Source organism: Carettochelys insculpta, chromosome 1 (genome assembly GCF_033958435.1).
Source record: "Carettochelys insculpta isolate YL-2023 chromosome 1, ASM3395843v1, whole genome shotgun sequence".
Taxonomy (NCBI): domain Eukaryota; kingdom Metazoa; phylum Chordata; order Testudines; family Carettochelyidae; genus Carettochelys; species Carettochelys insculpta.
Genome location: NC_134137.1, coordinates 172,667,063 through 172,686,279, shown reverse-complemented (window position 1 = coordinate 172,686,279; position 19,217 = coordinate 172,667,063). Strand labels below are relative to the sequence as shown.

Below are 19,217 nucleotides of genomic sequence, written 5' to 3'. Positions count from 1 at the left end.
CCTCTCGACAAAGATTGCAATATTATTAGCTATCCAATAAACAGCAAAGAGAGAATGTGTTTAGTACATGTTCAGTAGTGCTTAGGTAAGTCAGGGACAAGTGATTGAAAAGAGTGAATGAGTCCCTGTTATACACTATGTAGCTGTATTATTGCATTAGTAAGTTCATAGACTTAAACAATATCTTCCTGCATCTGTTAAGGTATGCACAGGTCTTTGTGCTTTTAATCGATGAAGCAGGCATTGAGAGAATGAAGAATTTATATTGCACACCCAATTAAGATGGTAGGGTATTCTTCTGTATACTTTTTTAGAAAAGGGCAGCTGGGCTCTAGTTACCTTGTGTTTGGGTTTTTTTTCCCCCTTTAAGCATAACCTCAGTTGTGCTTTACACCTTTCAAGTGACAAAAACAAACTGCCTTTGATTCTGACTTTCTAATCTATAGGGATATGGAGTACTGAATTTTACATTTGCCGTTACTGCACTCTCTGAAATAATCAAGCTAAAATCATCTCCATTTTGGCTCTCATATCTTTCATGGCCTTTGTGATCATCTAGTTGGACTTCCTGTGCGGCATGGGACTTAACTTTCCCCAAATACATCCTAGAACATAGCTTTTAGAAAAAATCTAATCTTGTTTTAAAAATTGCTAGTGATAGAGAATCAACCATGACTCTTGTAAATTGTTCCAATTGTTAATTACTGTCATTGTTTTTGTTAAAAAAGAGTCTTTTTCCAATCTGAGGCTATGTCTAGATTACAGCGATTTGTTGACAGACGTTGTTATCTGAAGATATCCTCTGACAAAACTCTGTCAACAGATCACAGCCAAATTACCAAGCGGATTGCAAGAGTGATCCGCTCTCTCAACAGAGAGCAGCTGGACTGCCCAGCTGCTCTCTCAACAAAATGTCCACCTGGAAGCACAGCAGACAAGGCTGCCCAGTGGCCCAGAATCCCTGTCTTTTGACAGAGGCCCCCCGGAACGTCCAGACCGGCTGTTTGTCAATAGATCTCTGTCGACAGAGGCATTATGCCTCATGGAGGAGGGGGATGAGAATGACAACAAAAGTGACGCATTCTGTCAGTTTACTGCTAACAGAATACCTAGGGAATCTGGACGCTCCCTGGGCTTTGTCGACAAAACCCTCCAGTGTAGGCATAGCCTGAGTTTGTCTAGCTTCATCTTCTGGCCATTGGATTGCCTTATACTTTTTTCAATAGATTAAGGAACCCATTTTGAAATATTTGTTCCTCTTGTAGGTACTTGCAGACTGTAATCAAGTCACCCCTTAACCATCTCTTTCTGAACTAAATAGATGGAATTCCTTGAGTTTATTGCTGTATGGTGAGTTTTCTACTCCTTTGATTCTCATGGCTCTCTGAACCCTTTCCAGTTTATCAACGTCCTTTCTGAATTGTGGACACCAGAACTGGACACAGTATTCCAGCAGCAGTCTCAACAGTGCCATATATGAGGTAAAATAACCTCTCTACTTCTTCTCAAGATTCCCCTATTCTTGCAGCTGAAGATTGAATTAATTCTTTTAGCCATAGTGTCTCACTAGAAACTCATGTTGTGTTGATTATACACCATGACCCCAGTTTTTTCCAGGGTTGCTATTTCCCAAGATAGAATTTCTTTCCTGTAAGTATGGCTTACATTCTTTGTTCCTAGTTGTATACATGTATATTTAGTCATATTAAAATGCACATTGTGTGCTTAAATCCAATTTACCTGTTATCTTCATTATTTAATACTCCACTAATTTTTGTGTCATCTATAAAATTCAGAAAAAAAAACCATAAAATGAGGTGTACAGGGTCCTTTCAAAATCATGTTTTTTCCCCAAAGGAACCTCATCTACACAGCCGGTTTTGTTTTCAGAAAAGTCTCTTCTGGAAACGCATTCACAGAAGATTATGCAAATAAAGTGTGAGATTTGTAAATCAGTGTTTCATTTGTATTTTCAATCTCCCTCATTTACATTCCTCCCCCAAAAGGTGAATGTAGTGTAGATGCAGCCATAGAACGCCACTCCTGCTCCTGTTTTGCCCACTTTTGCCATAGATTTTAACATTTTAATTATGTGAGTCATCCTGGCAGGTTTCAGTAATACCCACTATACTGAATTTATGCTAAAAAACTGAGCAACTGCACCTGTTGCCAAGGGGCATAGCACTGGTGTTTAGGCAGTTAAAGAATTTCTTCTCTTTATGTCCCTGGGGTTCCTTTAATCTTGTCTAAGCTAAATGAGTGCTCGTATATTTTTCTCTTTTTATCCATTTGATATCTTGTCCTATTTCTAGGACTACATGCGGAATAAAATTAATTAAAAATTATTGGCAATATTAGACTCAAACCCAAGCTTAACATTGTCCCAACCTTTGGAAGTCCTGCAATTTCCTGTGGCACTCCAGTCTACCCCATCTTCCCTCTACTCCTTTTATCTTAAGAAAGCCACTTAATAGTACGTCACATGCAAACCTCCTCCAGCCCCTCACTTTCTCATCTCATGTCTTCTGAAGGAAACCCTAAAGTCTGCTGTATGCCTCAAGTATCTTCACAGGAAGGACTTTATACCCACAACCCCATATGATGACCTTCCCACCCAAACTAACACCATTTCCTCCCAGCGCATCCTTTTCCCTCTAGTCTCCAGGCTTCGTAGCACCCTTCCAGCTGTGCTTTGTTCTCCTTAGGCACCTTTCCCAGTTCACACTTGTTTTACATAAGGGAGATTTCAAAGGACTGTTTTTAATCCCTAGTGGGGCAGTGTTAATTCTGCTTCATACAGACAAGTATCAAAAAGGTGGGTGTGTTTTGTCTGTATCTGCATAAACAGTGAGAAGTCCTGTGACACCTTGAAGACTTAACTGATTTATTTGGGCATAAGCTTTCGTGGGCACAAACCTTTTGTGGGGTTTTACCCACAAAAGCTTATGCCCGAATAAACCTGTTTAGTCTTTAATGTACCATGGGATTCCATGGTGTTTTTGCTTCCCCCATAGAGTAGAAAACAATCCCTATCCTACAACAGTACGTACAACATGTAGAGGTAACTTTTAATAAAACTAGTGTAATAGTCCCCAGATATACAGCATGTGCTTGTAGGACTGAGGCTGGGCATCCAGCTCTTTTGGAAGTTGGAGCTTTGGTGGATAAAGGAAGGAAATACCATGAGCCATTGTCTTCATTATAGTTTGGGGTTTGTCTTGTTTCTTTGTAAATCTTAGTTAGAATGAGAAAGGACAAACTCCCAAATGAGAATTTTGGGAAACGTGCCTGTTAGAAACATGGAGTCCTGAATAATTTTAGGTCAGACTGGTGTATTTTAGCTGTTGTTTCACTGCTTGACATCTGTATGGTGTTAGCAGATTCACCATTCCCCTGAGATAGTTGCATTGAACATAAACTTTATTGCTGTGTAAACTGCCTTTTTTCAATAGTGTTTTCAATAACCATATATTCTTGAGTACATTTTCATAATTTCTGCATTCCTGCTCTTTAAAACTAGCATTTAATATGTCAAACATACATAAATTTTGAGTGGTAATTTAAAGAAGGTTCATAAAATTGCTTTGTAAACCTACACTATTACCTACCAGCTCTCTGCATATGAGATGAATAATTCCTGACATTCTGCTTATATTTTTCATATAGCAGATCACTTATTTTCACTAACAATTTTTGAATTTATGTTGAGAAAGTACAATTAAGACAGGGATGAAAAAGCTGATTAATAGTTCTTGGCTGTTTTGATTTTATATGGAAGAGTTTCTTTTAAGAGAGTACTCAGTTGTACTACTAGATTTGCCACCACTAGATTTATTTTGGAATTTGCCTTGCATTGCCCCAGCAGATGAATGTTGATTGAGAGTAAAATACAAAGATTCCACATACAATGGAAAGAAAATCAGCAGTCACAGTATTTGCTTTCTTTTGCTAGCACTAGCAAAAGCAACAGTGGAGATTATAAGATGTGGGCAAGTCAACAGTGAAGGCTGAACAGTTCATCGCTATAGATCCTTCCTCCCTTCCCCTCTCCCCGCCCCAATCAAAGTGGTAGGGGAAAAAAATCTCAAGCATTATTTTTTTTATAACCTGTCTTTTTATTATTCTGTTTTCTAGAAGATTTTTTCCCATTTCCAGCTGATAAGCTATTTGACAAATTTTTATTTCAGTCTGAATTTTTTCCTTGTTGATTCCTAGGTGTATATGTGCTATCTTGTGTGGCAAAGAGCCTGGAATTCAATCTGCTGGAATAATACAATGGCCTCTACATCCGGTTGAAATAGAGGAGTGAGCAGCTTCCTTGCAGCTGGTACCATGTTAATTCCTTTAAAAGGCAGTGTGCAGATGAAGGCAAATTTCATTATATTTTAATGAAAAGTTGAGTATATTCCTCTTTCTCCTGCTTAAGGCAGGCTAGCTATTTATGTCGCTGTGTATGAATACAAAAACATTGATTGTTCTATACAGTATATTGGTACTACTACTAGACATACTGTATTAGGTTGGCAGCCCACCTCTGTCTAACTGTGGCCAGAACAAAATGCTTCAGAGGAAAAATCCTATAAGGAACATTTGTGCACTAATAGGTCCATCAGAAAAATTTATTCATGACCTCAGACAAGTAGTGATTGGTTTGTACCAGCAATGAGCAACTAGGCTAGTAAATTGGCTTCAGCCCTCCTTCATTTCAGTGGGCCAAAGGTTGTCCTAACCAAGGTGGTTTCCCAGGATAGGGTAGTTTTGCTAACCATGCTTGTCACTAGAATTTGTGGGTGTGCCAGTTGAACCACAGTAACACTTTGATTGGGTGCAGAGGGAGCCCACGGCTCTCACAGTCTGTGTTGTTTGCAGTCAGCACACACCTCACTTCATGTGCCCTTGCTTTCCATATATGTCACTTTAGTAATACTGGTAGGGGAAAAAACCTACATGGACAGAAAACAGTGGAATCTGGTAACCCTGCGTGAGGGCAATGCTAAACAAAATGGCTCCTGGGCCACACATAGAACCTTGAGGGGCCCCAGGTAGCCCACAACTGATTTATACTGTGAAGAATGAGGTTTTATATGTCTTCTAACTATCTGCCATATCTAGCCTTACTGCAGATGACATTGTGTATATACTGTAAATATCAGTTTCTTGAATCCTTCAAATCTCTCTTAGGCACATCTTGCACCAATGAATCCCACAAGGGAGTTGTAGCTTGACTTAACATCACTGAGTGTCCACTTTCTTACTTTATTATGAGAGAGTAAGTAGGAGCACATGATTGACCTGAACACCATAAAGCAATTGACTTGCCTAATTCAAATGACCTATTGATCTTCTGTCTAAACTGTGTAGACCTCCTTATTCATAGAAGGAAGATTTTCCATGCCTCTTCTGTGAACTTTCTCTATTTCTGCCCTATCTTTTGTTAATTGAATTAAATTTTTGCTGACTACTATTGCTCATTGTATTACAAATGAGAGACTGTGTCAGGATTAAACATGACAAGCTCATCCAGATCATTGTTAGGTCCCTGTTAAGTGCCTCATGGTCTTCTGTAGTGTTGGCTCGTTTATGTAATTTATCACTTGCACATTTTTCCACCATACTGTTCACATTCTCTTTAGGTCATGTAATAATTGTATGAAATTACCTTCATCTGAGATGAAGGATCCTTTGGACAGATACCTTATTAACCTTTTTAAACATTTAAAATTGATCATTTATTCCTGCTTTCAGTTTTCTCTCTCAACTAGTTTCTTGCTAAGAACAGAGCATCCTCTCTCATTCTGTGACTACACAGTTGCCATAAAAGACTTCTGTGAGAGACTTAATAAGAACTTTCAGAGGGATTTCACCAAATTGTCTTCTGGTTCTCTTTTACACATTAATTTCATTTATTCAAATGAGAGGCACAATGTTAATTTATAGAGCTATGATGGTTTGTTCATCGGATATTACCATAAGAAATGAAATGCAGCCTACAGAGTAGGGAAAATGCATAGTTCTCCTCACTCCATGTACAAGTGAAGACATCTGCATGGTTTCCCCAAGCATAAACTATCAGATGAAACACAGAAAGAGATCCTGAAGGTATGATGAAATTCTGAAAAAGCTGATGTTTTAGAATCTGTCCCTTCAGAATTACACAGATTTTGCTGAAGATCTTCATTTTATCTAAGATAAGCACTGTACATCCCAAGACTGCTTAGTCTTTACAATCATGTGAGAGAGTACAGTAACAAAATAATACTACAAGTATTGTTATTAGTAAGTGCATTCATTTCTTTTCTTCTCACCTTCTCCCTTTTTCTAACTTGTGTAGTGCAGAAGTTTCTAATATCTCAGGATTCCAAAACACAGATACAGAATCCAAAGTTTTATGGAGCTGGATTAAGAGTTAACTGATACCCTTAAAGCTAAATATGCTCCTCTGGTAAATGTAAAGGACAGTGGAATTTAAACCATAAACCCAAGATAAATGTAACAAGAACTTCTGAAAAGTTCCTAATTCTTTCCATTCCATAAAAGTGGAATGACACTAACCTAATAGTCATTACTCAATAAATGTGGGTTACAAGAAAGAAACCTCCAAGTATCTAAGAATTTGAAAAAATAAATAAATAATTCCCAAGAAAATAAATGAAAATTTTGCATCTGAAACCTTCAGTTAAATACTTTATAAGTGAGTTATCCTGTTCATATTTTTATTGGCCTTGCCTAAGGTGGTGTTTGTAAAGTAGTATGAAATATGAAACTTTTATTAGTTCTTGTTACATTAGTGGTTGATGCCAGAGACAATATTTAGCATCACATTTAAGAAATTAAATGTATTAAAATAAAGATGTTTCTTAGTAATATAAAACTTCTAGAGAACATAAGTACTCTCACCATCCTGAAGAGAATAGTTTTAATAAGGTCAGATAAACAGAAGACATAGGATAGCTGGATTTATCTGAAGGAGGGAAGAGTGAGAACTACTGAGAGGAAGCCAAGAATATTGTTGGAGAGGTAAGTTGGTGGTATTCTATAAGACAGATCTGAGCGAGACGAAGGAATAAGGCAGTGGTTCGGGGTGGGGGCACATGGGAAGCACAGGAAAATGAGGGGAAAAGGAAAAATGAAAGCAATGATTTAAGTGGCAGACGGATTATGTAAGCACTTGTATGTGAGGACAATTACTTTTATATGGCAAGAGGTGGGACTGATGGAGAAATTATTAGGAAGCAGGCTTAAAACAAAAGGAAGTACTACTTCACACAATGCATTGTCAACCAGTGGAAATCATTGCCAGATGTTCCAAAGGTAAAAACAATAACTGGGTTCAAAAGAGAATTATGTTAATTAATGGAGGACCAGTCCATCAGGATGTTTGGCGTAAATGGTCAGGGATGTAGTCCCACATTCTGGGTCTTCTCAGGCTCTAACTGCAAGAAGCTGGGAGTTGATGACAGTAGTCTGATCACTTTATAGATGTCCTGCTCGTTACCTCTGAAGCATCTGGCATTAACTACTCTTGGAAGACAGAATACTGGGGTAGACAGATCATTGGTTTGACCCAGTATGATTATTCCTACATTCTTAAGAATAAAACATGGTAATCGAATGGTATGTGAGGAGAGTTATCATTCCAATATGCTAATAATGTTACAAGATAATTAAAAGTTAAAAGAATCAATTCCAGATGGCAATTAAACAGGCAAGTTGTTTTGAGTAGAGTCCCTATTGGTATCTCACCATAGGTGTGTCTGCATCTCTGTACCTAGGATGTGAAATTTTTGGTAGCAGTGCCCACTGGATCACACATGAGCCTCCTCAGCTGCTATCTCACATTGGCCGTGTCTACACGAGCCCCAGACTTCGAAATGGCCACGCAAATGGCCATTTCGAAGTTTACTAATGAAGCGCTGAAATGCATAGTCAGCGCTTCATTAGCATGCGGGCGGACGCGGCACTTCGAAATTGACACGCCTCGCCGCCGCGCGGCTTGTCCCGATGGGGCTCCTTTTCGAAAGGACCCTGCCTACTTCGAAGTCCCCTTATTCCCATCAGCTCATGGGAATAAGGGGACTTCGAAGTAGGCGGGGTCCTTTCGAAAAGGTGCCCCATCGGGACGAGCCGCGAGGTGTGTCAATTTCGAAGTGCCGCGTCCGCCCGCATGCTAATGAAGCGCTGACTATGCATTTCAGCGCTTCATTAGTAAACTTCGAAATGGCCATTTGCGTGGCCATTTTGAAGTTTGGGGCTTGTGTAGACGTAGCCATTGTGAGCAGCAGCTATATAGCTCCTTTTGTATCACAAGTTCCTTTTAAACTGCCCTTGGCCAGAGACAGAGTCCCCTGAAGAGTCCTTTCTAAGCAAATGCTTTTAGTGACTGTTATAATATGTTTTCTTTAAGATTTAGTTAGTAATTATGTCTATTTTCTTTCTCTTCTTCTCATTTCATTTTTTTTCTTCCTTCTTATTACCTACCTTTTAAGTCATATTGGTATTTCCTTACATTCTTCCCTTCACAGGAGTTATCCCTACATGGGGTTGTTCCTGATACCCCAGCTTCAAAAAGTGCCTCTTCTGTCAGGAGGCCATCTTCATGAGTGATGGGCATTCTTGGTGCATTGTTGTTTTGGAGATGGGCATGCCCCCCAAATATGCACGCTCTGTTTCAAGCTTAAAACTTGGGTCTAAAAACCCCATGAATTGAAGCTGAAGCTTTTAACGGCAGAGAGTTTGCTGTGACCAGCTCCTTTCCTGGCACTCCTCCAGAGCAGCAGTCACCAACAACAGAGCTATTTGCAGCCTCATACTCTCCACTATCCGTGAAAGTCTGTTGCCTCTCTCGTCACAAAAAAACTGGGAAAAGGGCGCCAAGTTCAACTACTAGAGAGAGTTCCCTGACAAGGTTGGTAGCCTCCCCACCCTTGGGTATTAATCACAATATCTTTGATTTCTCCAAGTCCTCTACTACCAACACTGCTGCTAAGTTCAAGGACCCCAGGAGGGCCAGACTGGGCAAGATGGCACTGCAATATGATGGATGCCAAAATGAAGGGGAAAAAAAAAAAGCCCAGACTCAGACTGCACAAAGTGTGCCATCTAAACAGTGACAAGCACTTCAGCATTGTCAAGAACTTCGCTGCCACTTACTTCACAATCGACAGAGTGCATAGTTATCTCAGCAACATCAACACCAACAGTACTGACATTGAAATGCATGCCTCCCATAGTACTAATTCAAATACTCTCCCTGCTACCAATCGTATTGATGCCAGTACTACAGGACTTCAGATTCCCACAAGACCTGCTAATCTCTAAGACTCTGGAATCACCCTGGCTTCACATGAGCTCCCAGTGGTTTGTACCTCTCTCCCAATGGTGCAGTAGGTACCACATTGTTCACCATCACCATCTGCGACTGCTACCTCTTCCTCAAGATGAAGAGGATGATGAAGCTCTGTATTCAGATATATTGCGTACCTCCCCTCGTATCACGGGACTACACAGTATGAACCTGCCACATGTCCTAGATACTAGGAGACCCAGGGCCTTGGTAGGGGCATTGTGCTCCCATGGTTGCCTCCTCCCCCATTCTTGTGCCCATGCAATGGCCCTGTTGGTTTCACAGGCTGCCTTTAGGCAATATTCTCCAAGAGGGAAAGTACACTGAGGGAGAGACATAGACACACCCCAGCCTCCCTTGGTATCTATATCTCTTCAGCCTGAAGGGCAATCTTTTGAGGAGCAGGGGGAAAGAATAGAAGAAACTACACTTCTGAGCAACATCTTTTTATCATCATCAGACCAGGCAGTTATGCCACATACTCTTCCTTCCCCTGCCCCAATATTGGGTGACTTCACACAGTTTCAGGAGCTGTTCCAATAAATTGTAGATGCACCTGCCTACAGGTAGGACCTCTGGAGCCAAGTGCAGGAGCCTGTATGGTTTGAGCTAAAAGCCAGCTGCCTCTCAGCTAAGGCGGTGGAGCAGACTCATTCTTTTCTCTCTGTAAATGGTATACCTGCCACTTCATGGGACAGTGACCCACATCCCTAGGTGTATGCGTTATTACACACACTTCAGATCCCAGAGGCAGAAGTGAGAGAATCACAGTACAAGTTGCTGGATGTAATGTGAACCTCCACCTCTGCAAAGAGAGCACTTTTTTTCAATGACGCCCTTTCAGATCCAGTCAAGGTTGTCTGGCAGACTCCAGCCATGATGCCTCCCATATGTAAGAGAACCAATAAAAAGTATTTATATCACCTTCAAGGACATAGACTTCTTTTTCACTCATCTCACATCAAATTCTCTGGTGTTCAGTGCAGCAAATGAAATATCACTCCAAGATAACCCCCTATTGCACAGGCTGATGGCACCCATGCCCAGGGGCTCCAGCCAATTTGGGCAGCCCTGCAGCAGCTCTGGAACTCTGGCTCTGCCCCCTGCTCTTCCTCTTTCTCCAGGCCTTGCCACATTGCTCCTCCTCTTCCGTGGAAGTCCCTCTCTGGTCCTTTGGAATCTGGCTGTAGTAGAATGGGCATATTTTCTCCACCCCCCTCCAGCAGAGCTGACACAAGCTCTCTCCCTCCTCACAAAGGCCATTTTTGGCAAAAATCAGCATTTGTCCTGTCAGGATGTCTGAGACAGGTCTTAAAAATGGGACAGTGCCAGCCAGTGTGCTACCCAGGACAGGCTGAGGGTCTGGGACTCCCCACAGAAGCACAGCTCCCTGGACACGTCTTTCCATGGCTCAGTTTCTGGCCAGGCCAGGAGGAGTAATGGGCAGGTGCAGGGAGAAGCATCCTGTTGTGGGAAAGATTTAGGGACCCCAAATGTCTTTTGTGTCTAGGACCCCAATATACGTTAATCCACCGGTGGCCTCTGCCACAAGGACTGGAAGAGGCTATCTCTGGACAAAAGGCGCACACATTAGTGACTCTAATTTGGAATTGCTTATTGTGAGGCACCTACATCAAAATACAATCATACTAATTACTCAAGTATTTATGTTATTGTTAACTTATTTGCTGTACGTACTGGTGAATCCCTTCATTTCCCTAAAGGGTTTGAGAATGACAGTGAGATCACTTGGCGTTTATAGATTGGCCCAAAGAAGACAAGGTAGATCACATCCTATTTCACAATCTGGATGTTGACCTCACTGCCACTTCTTCAGCAGGAACCACCTACACGGAGACAGCCTCCAACACAATCTATGGTGTCTCCCTCACTCAGCTCAGAACAATGATTCTTAGAATTTAATGGAGGCTCTGAGAGGCTGTTGGTTTCTGTTCTATAAAGAATGGCAGACTATCACCTTGGATAAGTGGGTTTTGAAAATTTATCCACAAAATGTACTTGATTCTATTTCTCTCCCTTCTGTCCCCTGTCTTCAGGGAGATCTCTCACAAGCTCCTTCCACAGGGGAAAATAAACCATTTGGTGCAGTAGAACCTCTCACAACCCATTGCAGAGGGAAGGAATTTCATTCCAGATATTTCTTAATCCAGAAAAAGAATGGAATCTGGAGATCCAGTCTAGACTTAAGGAACCTCAACAGATTTGTCAACTACAATGATTCATGATGGTCACACTCTCTACAATAATTGCAGGGGACTGGTTCTCAGCCCCTGAATACCAAGACATGGTTCCATGCTACTACACATCCTTCTCACAGGAGAAATCTAAAATTAATCCTGGATCCAGATCACTATCAATACAAGGCCATTGGCCTGTCTACAGCACCCAGGGTGTTCTACAAAGTACTGGTGGTATGCCATCAAAAGCACAGAATTAAGGTATTCCCATATTTGGATGATTATCTAATCAAAGCCACCTCTTGAGACAACGGAATCATGACTGCAGAGATGGCTTTGGACCTTCTCTCACAACGTGGTGTAGAAATAAATGCTCAAAAATCAACACTGACACACATACAACACCTGAAATTCATTGGGGGCCTACTTGCCATGGTGGAGAACAGTTTTCTTATCAGTGTACTGGTTCACCACCTAGCACATTCGATTGCTACAAGATGAGCTAGTCTGAGATAACAGCCAGAACCTGTTCACAACTGCTAGGGCATGTGGCGATGACCACTATTGTGATAAAATGTGTCAGACTATATATGCAATAGCTATCAGGCTGGCTTCAGACAGCGTATGTCCTGCACCAGCACAGCCTGAACCAAATTTTTTTGATTCTAATTGAAATCAAGGACTTTTTGTTCCAACATTCATCTGTCAATGAAGATGGCCTTTCTTGTAGCAATCAAATCCCCTTATGGTGTACCCATCCTAACAGTTATCTTCAAGATAGTGTCACAGTAAGAGCCCAAACCAAAGTTCCCATCAAAGGTTCCTCCTTGTTCCCTTCTGTCTTTCTTCCTTTTAGCAACATGGAAATACACAAGAGGCCCTATTCCGCACACTAGATGTCTGTAGGGCACTGGCCTTCTACTTTGAAAGAACGAAACCATTAAAAAAATTACCATGATATTTTTGTTTCTGGCAGAACCATCAAGCGGATCCACTGTATCTAACCAGACTCTCAAAATGGATTTCTGAGCGCATTCACTTTTGCTGTGATCAACACACCTTGCAGCTACCACTGAGGACTTTTAACACAGACCACAAGATTGATTTTGGCCTCTGTAGCTTTCCTGAACAATATACCAATGACAGAGATTTGTAGAGCAGCAGTCTAATAGTCAGTGCACTATGCAGTTGAGCAGGACTCAGTATCAGATGTTCTGTTAGGGCTGACTGTCATCAGTAACACAGCCAACTGTGAAGCCTTGACCTTCCAACTATAGTGGCTGCTCTACATTCACCCAAGGTAGAGCATCTATAGGAACACTACGCAAATAAAAAGAGAAGGGTATTCATTTTGTGCAATAACAGAGATTCTTTAAGATACTGATGCTCCATTACCTGCTCTCTGCCCCATTGCTTTGGAGTTCAAACATGGACTCTGCAGTATAGAAGAACTGATTAGTGCTTGCACTGTCCAGTGCAATATAGCTTTAGCCCCATCACAAGATTTTAGAGCCCAGGGATGAGTGGCTGGGGGAAGGGGGGCGAGCATGTGTGGTCTAATGGGCACTGCTACTGAAAATCTCCAATCCTGCATGCAGGGACACCGATACATCTAAGGTGGAGCACCATTAAGGACGCGCCTTTCAGGGAAGTTCAGTTGCTGTACAGGGTAAGTAACATTTTCTTCTTCTTGGAGTAGTGTCCGTATAGGTGCTGTGTGTTAGGTGATTGTAGAGCAGTGTCTCCTTCGATGCATCAGCTAGAATTATGATCTTGGATTGAGGTGCGAAGTCACTAAAACAGCCTCATGGCTCAGATTTTAATCTGTAAAAGGGAAATAATACTTTCTTCAAATGCGTCAGTGCATTCCAATGCCATTGATCAGACATCTTCAGTAGCTGAGTCCATCTGGGCTGCATATGTTCAGTAGTTGTCTTGTGGTGCAATTGGTGTGTAATTTCATGCGCACGTGACATGAATATCTCAGTTCATTCTCGGCCACCAAACAGAGCTCTGTGGCAGGGCCCCAATGTTGCTTGCAAGCCTAAAGAAATAAAAGTAGAAATTTTTTGTTTTATCCTAATAGTGTTTGGTTAGTCATAGTTACTACAACGACGACAAAAACAACAAATCTTAAAGAAGAGTCCACTTAACCCCAATCAACAATACCTGCTTTTCCAGGTTTTAAAAGATGGAGCTCATTCCATAAAGCTATGCCCATCTCAGACGGCATTTCTCTCTGCATTTTGCTGTCTTGGTGAGTTGCATGTTTCCCAGAAGTTCACTCGTGGCAGCCACTTGAAAACAAGGATCAGGCATCATCAACACCTCTGAATAAAGTTTATTTAGGTGGCGAAATCTCTGACGGGCCTCTGATCTGGGGCACTAGACTTCTTTTACAGTAACTTCCTAGATCTTTTTTCTTCTTTCTTGGCGGTCACTCGGTAATGAGTGGGACATCTTCATGTCACCCTCCTATGTGTGAGTGTGTTGATGGCTGATCAGCCCAATTTTGCAACCATAGATCTTATCACAGAAAAGGTGGATGTTGGGAGCTGTTGGAGGGGAGGAGGGCAGTTTTTGAAGCTCTTTTTTTCTTCCCCACTTCTCATCTGCGCTGTGGTGTGACCTCTCAAGTTGCGCCACCCCCTCACAGATTACCTTGCTCCACTGGGGACAGTCTTGGGCAAGGTTGTCCCAAGTGTTGACTCCAATGCTGCACTTTTTCATAGGTGCCTTCAGCATGTCCTTATATCACTTCCACTGGCCCCCAATGCTCCTCTGTCCTTCCTTCTATTTGGAAAACAGAATCTGGTTTGGGAGGTGCTGATCAACCATGCAAACCACGTGACCAGTCCAACAAACTTGCTGATGAATGATAATGGCTACAATGCTGGTCATGTTTGACTCTTCCAGGATGCTAGTGTTCGTGCGCCTATCCTGCCAAGAGATACTTAGGATTCTCCTTAGACAGCGTGGATGATATTGTTCAAGTGCATTTAAATGATGTCTGTATGTTGTCCAGGTTTCACATACATACCATAGCGCTGGGACAACCACTGCATGGTATACGAGCTTTGTCTTAGGGTAAATGTCCTGGTTCTCAAAGACCCTTTGTCTTAGGTGGGCAAAAGCAGCGCTTGCAGAGCTCAGACAATGCTGGACTTCCGCAGCTATGTCAATTTTAGCAGAAAGATGACTTCCAAAGTAGGGGAAGTGCTCCACATTTGCCAGCAGTTTTCTATTGACTTCAATAAAAGGTGCATGAAATTGTCCAGCTGGTGAAGGCTGGTGGAGTACCTTAGTCTTTTTGATGTTCAGTACGAGACCAAGATTCTCTATGCTTCAGCAACGGCACTTAAGATGGTCTGAAGGGCTGTGGGAAAAAGAGCAACAACCATATTGTCATCCGTGTACTGGAGCTACATGATCAAGGTTGTGGAGGTCTTGCTTTTAGCCTTCAGTTTCCTGAGACTGAAAAACTTCCCTTTCACTCTATAGACAATCTTCATACCATCTGGAAGCTTGCCATCAATGAGGTGAAGGGTCATGGTGATGAGGAAGCAGAACAGCAACTGGGCTATAACTCAGCCTTGCTTGACTCCTGTTTTGACCTCCAAAGGGGTCGCTTTGGGATCCTTTGTTGCTCAGTACCGTGGCAGTCATGTTGTTGTCATGAAGCTGTCTTAAATGCTGATGGAATTTTTTAGGGCAGCCGATCTTTGAGAGGATAGTCCACAGGGCGCTATGAATGACTGAGTCGAATGCTTTGGTCAAGTTGATGAAACTCATATATAAGGCTTGGTTGTGTTCACAACATTTCTCTTGCAGTTGTCGGGCAGTGAAGATGCTTTCTTCTCGAAGAGATTGAGGAAAAGAGCCACAAACTCCCTGCAGAGACAGCTGAATGAAAAGAAACTGACTCCTGCCAGTCACTGTCACTTTCAGCAGTGTCCACACTAGGACCTCTACCGAATTCTCCTGGAAGGACAAAGAGTTGTGGCATATATTTAGCACTGCTTCCTCCTTCTGTAGCACTTACCGCTGTGTTAAAAGAACCAGCACTGAGACCCTCACCAGTGACTATGCCTCCACAACTGATTCTGGTGAACCCATTAACACTGGACAAAGCCAAGATGATACCATGCATACCAAGTAGGTTAGGCCACAAGTTATTGGCATTATCCACAGTACCACATACTGGAGACTTCAGAAGCCCAGGAGGAAATATGGGATGAGAGGGAAGAGGAATATGGAGTAGGACATAACATCACCTGTGCATAACTCTTCTTCGATGCCACACAGAGCCATAATGTCCCCACTTCCTACCATGGAAGAAGATTTTAGACTGTTTCAAGAACTGTTCAGAAGGGTAGCAGAGAGGCAGAAGATCACGTTCATCCAGCATAAACTCCTCAGATCCTCCAGACACTGTGCAACTTCTAAAATAATGCTGCCTATATGTGAGATTAGGAGGAAACCATTTGGCAAACACCATCTACTATCCCCCTGACATGTACGAGGGTAGACTGGTGGGCATCTAATACTTCCAGGTTTATAGACTGACTTTTTTTCTTACCCCTTGCCCAATTTCCAAGTACTAAAGGTCACAAATGAATTCAGCAAATCACAAAATAGGTCCACTCCACAGGACAAGGAGAGCAAGAGACTCACCCTCTTTGAGTGAAAGGTCTAGTCTTTGACCCTAGAGTTCTGAGTTAAAAATTACAGTGTGCTCATGGCCAAATATTAGTAATTATGGCAGATTGAATTTATTAATGATCTCCCAGAGGAGACGTATGCACATTTTAAAGCCATACTAACTGAGGGACAGCTGGTCACCAGAACAGCAGTGCAAGTAGCCCTTGGCATGACAGAGATAGTAGTAAGAACAACCACAGCTGTAGTATTGCACAGAGCATCAGAGCTGCAATTCTCAGGAATTCTAAAAGGCCTCCAAATAAAAGGAGAAAATCTCCCATGCGGTAGGAAAAAATCTTTCAAATCCAGTGAGATCCTTCATTTGATTAATATTTCCCTGGTGACTCTTCATACTCTTAGGATAGATGCACTTGGAATGAAATGGCGGCATTGACAGGTATACCAACGCAGCAGAGACACCCAATGCCAGCATCGGCAGCAATGAAAATATGAATCCAACAGACACAGGCAAGAATATCAGAGGCGTAAAGCATTTCAAAGCAAGTCCTCAGCATCGCAGCTGATACCAAACAAGCAATAATTGTGAAATTTAGTTGAGGGAACTTCCTCACAAGAGGGGCAAATACTGACTATGAATCAGGCCTTTGGCCACTGCTTATGTTTATTTTAATATGCCTGGATGTCAATAAATACGGACAAATAAATTTACAGATCCCTTTTTTTCTTGGAAGATGTTATGCAAGTCTAGTGGGGTAATATCCAGATACAAAATATCTTTTGATATTTATCCCATTATTAATGTGTGTAAGTTTGTTCATGGCCATGCAGCAAGGTACCTTTTGTCGTGAGAATTTTATGTAAGAAAGATTGTTACAATGGAAAAGTTTTCACGAAGGAGATTGTCAATATCCGATCCACCCACATTTGGTGCTGGACTGAGGTTTCCACTATAAAAATTGTTCCAGCACCTCTGCCCACCCTTATCCATACAGAATAATGAGACTGCAGCATAGTCTTAACATTTCTTGTATCTCAGGAAAGTTGCATTTTAAATGGAAATGGGCCAAAAACACACAAATCAGGACTAGGTTTCAGTTACTGAAAGACAGAATCTCATTATCTGCTTTTGCCAGGTTTTTGACTTGGAGTTGTATAAGTTTTGTCAAGATCAGGTGCTCTTGTGAAGCTTCTACCATCTTGAACTGAAATATTGTAAGAATGCCTAATCTCCTGAGATCTTTGCTGCCTATATACTAGAACTAGAAAATAGCCTTCTCCTATTTTTGTCATTTAATAGTGTAAGCAAAGGTTTAAAAGATCTGGGAATGTAAATACAATTTTTTTTCTCTACAAAATTGGATGTCTTTCTAAAAATTATGCTCTAGCCTCAACCACAGGATAAAGGCTTGATTTAGGAATTTCTAGGTACTGTTCTATGGCTTCCATTACTCAGAAGATCGGACTAAATGATTAAGGCCTTCCTGGTCTTAAAATGTCTGAAGATTTGACAGTAGTTCCAAGAGGTCTCAATCAGAATAGGATCTCACTAGGTGCCATATAAATGCAAACAAAAGCATTTCCCATAGAGCTGAGACTAAGTTTAAATTGCTATGGGTCAATGAACTGACATGTTTTGTTTGCTGTGGTGATGGCTGCCTTAGAAAATTAGTATAATTGCATTATCAATAAAATAACTCAGTTTGCTATTGAACACAGAAATCTTATGTTTTTGCATTGTGTAGAATCCATTTTAAAAAGATCATTTTTGTAACTGACATCTTTTACTCTTTTCTAGAATATGTATTCTCACTTGTGATGATTTGACATTATAAACCCTTCATTAACCATGATGGCAACACAGACATTAAGTATAGACAACTATCAAGATGGACAACAAGTGAGAGCATTTTTTCTCCTCTGTGTACTGTATTACTTTCAGCAAGTGAAAAATTGCCTTTTGTTTTAGGTTAGACACTATACAATGTATGGTTTCTGAGGTTGCATCTTTGAGCAGTGGTTCTTAAAACTGCATTCATGTTAACGTTAGTTTGGGGGCAAGTCATGCCACTGATGCAGATTCCGAAGATCTGTTCTCTGTTATTGCCGTATGCCAGCCTGAGCAGTAGGTACAAGTCTTCGTGTCAGCACATGGAGACAGTGTTGAACTATAAACAGAAAAATTGACTTGTTGCTTTCCCTACAAAGAAGCATGCCTAGCTAAACAGCCAGTTGTCTTTTATTTCCAAAGAGGCATTATTAGTGTTGAGGCGCTGAAATGAATATTCAGCGCCTTATTAGCATGCGCGGTTCATCTACATGGGGCCCTGATAGGAATAAGGGGATTTTGACGTTTGTGGAGTCCTTTTGAAAAGGGCCCCATGTAGACCAGCCACGCGCAGTCAAAACGCAGCACTTTCGAAGTGTCATGGCATGAATATTCATTTCAGCGCCTCATTAGTGTTCTCTGATTTGGCCATTAGCATGGCCCTTTCGAAATTTTGCCTAAGTGTAGATAGGGCCAATATGTATTGTGCTGAGGAAAAAAGATTCTCCATGGCACATGAATTATGTCCACGCACAGTGGCACAGAATTCCCCCAGGAGCAGAATGGCAATTCTTTTGTTTGTTTATTTTGCTCCTTTGGAGCACTCTGCAACAAGGGTAGAGTTCTGGTGTTTTGTGCGTCTTCTGTAATCCCCAGTTTTAGGGAACTTCTTAATTTCCAGTGACTCAAGGGGAAAATCCCGCCACTAACAGACTCTGCAAAAATATTGCCCAACTTTAATTATTTATATCTATGAGTCTGTTTTCCCATTGCCTCGCCTTCCTTTTTTAGCCCAAAAATGAGTCCATAGGTTATGTCTTTCTCTGGGCATAGTGGTTTCCAAATCAGGTAACCTGTTAGAGAGAACTTCTTGAGAGTCACAAAGTTCTTCCACTTTCTCCATACTTCCTGTTGAGCTAATAGAAGAGAGCTCAGCCTTGACCAAAAACAAAGTACGAACAACCTAAGC

General features: G+C 41.5%; 1 protein-coding gene across 4 annotated transcripts in view; it reads left to right on the top strand.

Annotated features, from left to right (window-relative positions):
* The window catches only part of PKNOX1 (PBX/knotted 1 homeobox 1), a 72,903-nt gene that overhangs the window by 13,077 nt on the left and 40,609 nt on the right, over window positions 1–19,217 (top strand). For 2 of the 4 annotated variants that reach the window (XM_074995614.1, XM_074995638.1), the window contains exons 1-3: window positions 1,310–1,481; window positions 4,216–4,395; window positions 17,999–18,100. In XM_074995614.1, the coding sequence (XP_074851715.1) occupies window positions 18,050–18,100 (51 nt within the window). In that variant the 5' untranslated portion in view covers window positions 1,310–1,481; window positions 4,216–4,395; window positions 17,999–18,049. Of the gene's footprint in view, window positions 1–1,309; window positions 1,482–4,215; window positions 4,396–13,139; window positions 13,211–17,998; window positions 18,101–19,217 lie in introns of those variants that run through there. The other 2 variants (XM_074995621.1, XM_074995630.1) reach the window with 2 other exon arrangements.